The sequence below is a fragment of the Bactrocera tryoni genome, unplaced genomic scaffold, assembly GCF_016617805.1.
Source record: "Bactrocera tryoni isolate S06 unplaced genomic scaffold, CSIRO_BtryS06_freeze2 scaffold_926, whole genome shotgun sequence".
NCBI classification, from domain to species: domain Eukaryota; kingdom Metazoa; phylum Arthropoda; class Insecta; order Diptera; family Tephritidae; genus Bactrocera; species Bactrocera tryoni.
In genome coordinates, this window is record NW_024396573.1 from 436,834 (window position 1) to 438,875 (window position 2,042).

Here is a 2,042-nt window from a genome sequence, read left to right on the forward strand (position 1 = left end):
TTGTATTAAATCGAAGCATGATAATCAGTAAAATATATATGCTATATATGTATTAACATACATTAGGGGGATTCTCTTGCTCTTGCAAGATTACAGATTGCAAATATCATATACTGAAATAGTATACAAGAGCACGAGAGCACCCATTGCAGAATGTAGTGATATATGAACGGCTGATTCGATCAATTTATTGTAAATGACTATTGTGCATGGCTACTGTGAATGGGCACACCTTCTGCATTCATTCTTAACAAAAAAAACAGTAACAAATCTTTATAATTTAAATAGAAATTATAAAATCTATTTAAAATTTACCTTCCTCAACAATTTAACGTCAAAATATATGTATATTTAAGTAAAATGACAGCTAGCACAGGGTTGCAATTTTTTTTTTACGTGTTATTGCACGAAAATAAACATGGGTTCTGGTCTGACATATTTTACAGCCATTGCAAATAATTGTCTGCGTGTGCTTGTTGTTGCGCCGTTGCACTAAGAGGAAAATTCTGCAATTCGTGCACCGTGCAAGGGTTTTGAAAGAGCAAGAGAAGCCCTTCATTATTTATGTTTGTTTGTTTATTGTATTTGCTTACGGCAGCCTACATTCGATAATCGGATTCAATGTACAATTCATTAAAAGTGACCATTTGGTAATACTTACTCTTTCTTTAAAAGAAATATTTGTAAATTATCCCGGCCTGAACTTATCAAATACAATAATAGAAGTTCTAAAGTGAAATTAATATGGACAGAATTTACTCCATAACTGTCGACAATGCGGCGAATAACAAAACATCCATCAAAGTCATCAGTTGTACTGAGGAAGAAAGATATGAAGTTATTGACGCAGATTCACAACTAAACTAAAAAAAATATGTTTAGAATTTTTTGAATATACTAATGGGTAATTTAAAATTATTTGCAGATTTAGCCATTGAAGAAAATTTTTATATTAGCCGTGTTTTATTTGACCATCATAAGCTAATAGCTAAATCATGGACAAATAAAACGCATTTAGCTTATTTCACATTTTCGCTTAAATATGCATTATGTTGGCAACGCGGGCAATAACAATAAGCTGATATTCAATTTATTGCGACGAAATGTTTGACATGGAGAAAAGGTAAATTTGAATTTTTAAATTTGTAAACAAACTTTTTACAAACTAAATAGATTTTTTATGTTGTTTATATACAGCAAAAGAAAAGTTTGGACAAAGGCCGAGACACTCCTATTCCTGAAGTGCTACAATGAGAGGAAGGATGAGTTTTTGCATGCGCGGAAGAAAAAGTTCGCTTATGAAAACGTCTTGGAGGACATGATATATCAAAGATTTACAGTAAGAATATTTTAAAGTTATTTTGTAAATATTTATTACATTTGTTTCCATAGGATACAACGGTTAATGCGGCTGCACTTGTAGCAAAAATGCGAACGCTTTTGAAGGCGTATAAAACAGCGAAAGACAATGAGAAGCAGACTGGAACTTCTCCGTGCACAATACCGTATATGTCGGAAATGGACGAAATTTTTGGCGAAAGTTATTTAGTGTCCAACAACCATACCATAAACATTGGGACAGATCCTCAAGAGGCATTGGTTGAATCTAGCGGTTAATTAAAATTTAATGTTCATTACGTATTGCTTATATTGCTATATTATTCGCTTTTACATATTTTTTAACAGTAAAGGGGTTTTTAACAGATTTAACTGATTTTGAACAAATGCTCGACGATAGACCAAGTACTTCTAGGCAGAGCCGATCTACACTAAGCCGTAAGCATGTGCAGACCAAATGAAGTGAATCCACAAGAGCCGAACGCAGCAAATCGTATTCAAAATCGTCGTTATCGTAAAAGCGCTAGAGAACGATATTTTGTTCAAAAAATCGAACTAAAAAGAAAAAGTGTTGAAGAAAAGGCAACAAAAACAAATGCAAGATTTGGCCGAAAAACGAGATAAGCAGATAGAAATTGAACAAAAAAAACTGAAAATAGATGAAAAATTTAAAATTTTACAGCAGTCTGTTATGAATAAAAAAT

At 32.4% G+C, this 2,042-nt stretch overlaps 1 protein-coding gene across 1 annotated transcript; it reads left to right on the top strand.

The window, feature by feature from the left end:
• Nucleotides 1-988: 988 nt before the first annotated feature.
• On the top strand, nucleotides 989-2,042 carry LOC120782081. The gene is made up of 4 exons (XM_040114232.1): nucleotides 989-1,123; nucleotides 1,198-1,339; nucleotides 1,393-1,612; nucleotides 1,687-2,042. The coding sequence occupies exons 1-4, from the start codon at nucleotides 1,104-1,106 to the stop codon at nucleotides 1,797-1,799; spliced, it is 495 nt and encodes a 164-aa protein (XP_039970166.1). The 5' UTR covers nucleotides 989-1,103; the 3' UTR covers nucleotides 1,800-2,042.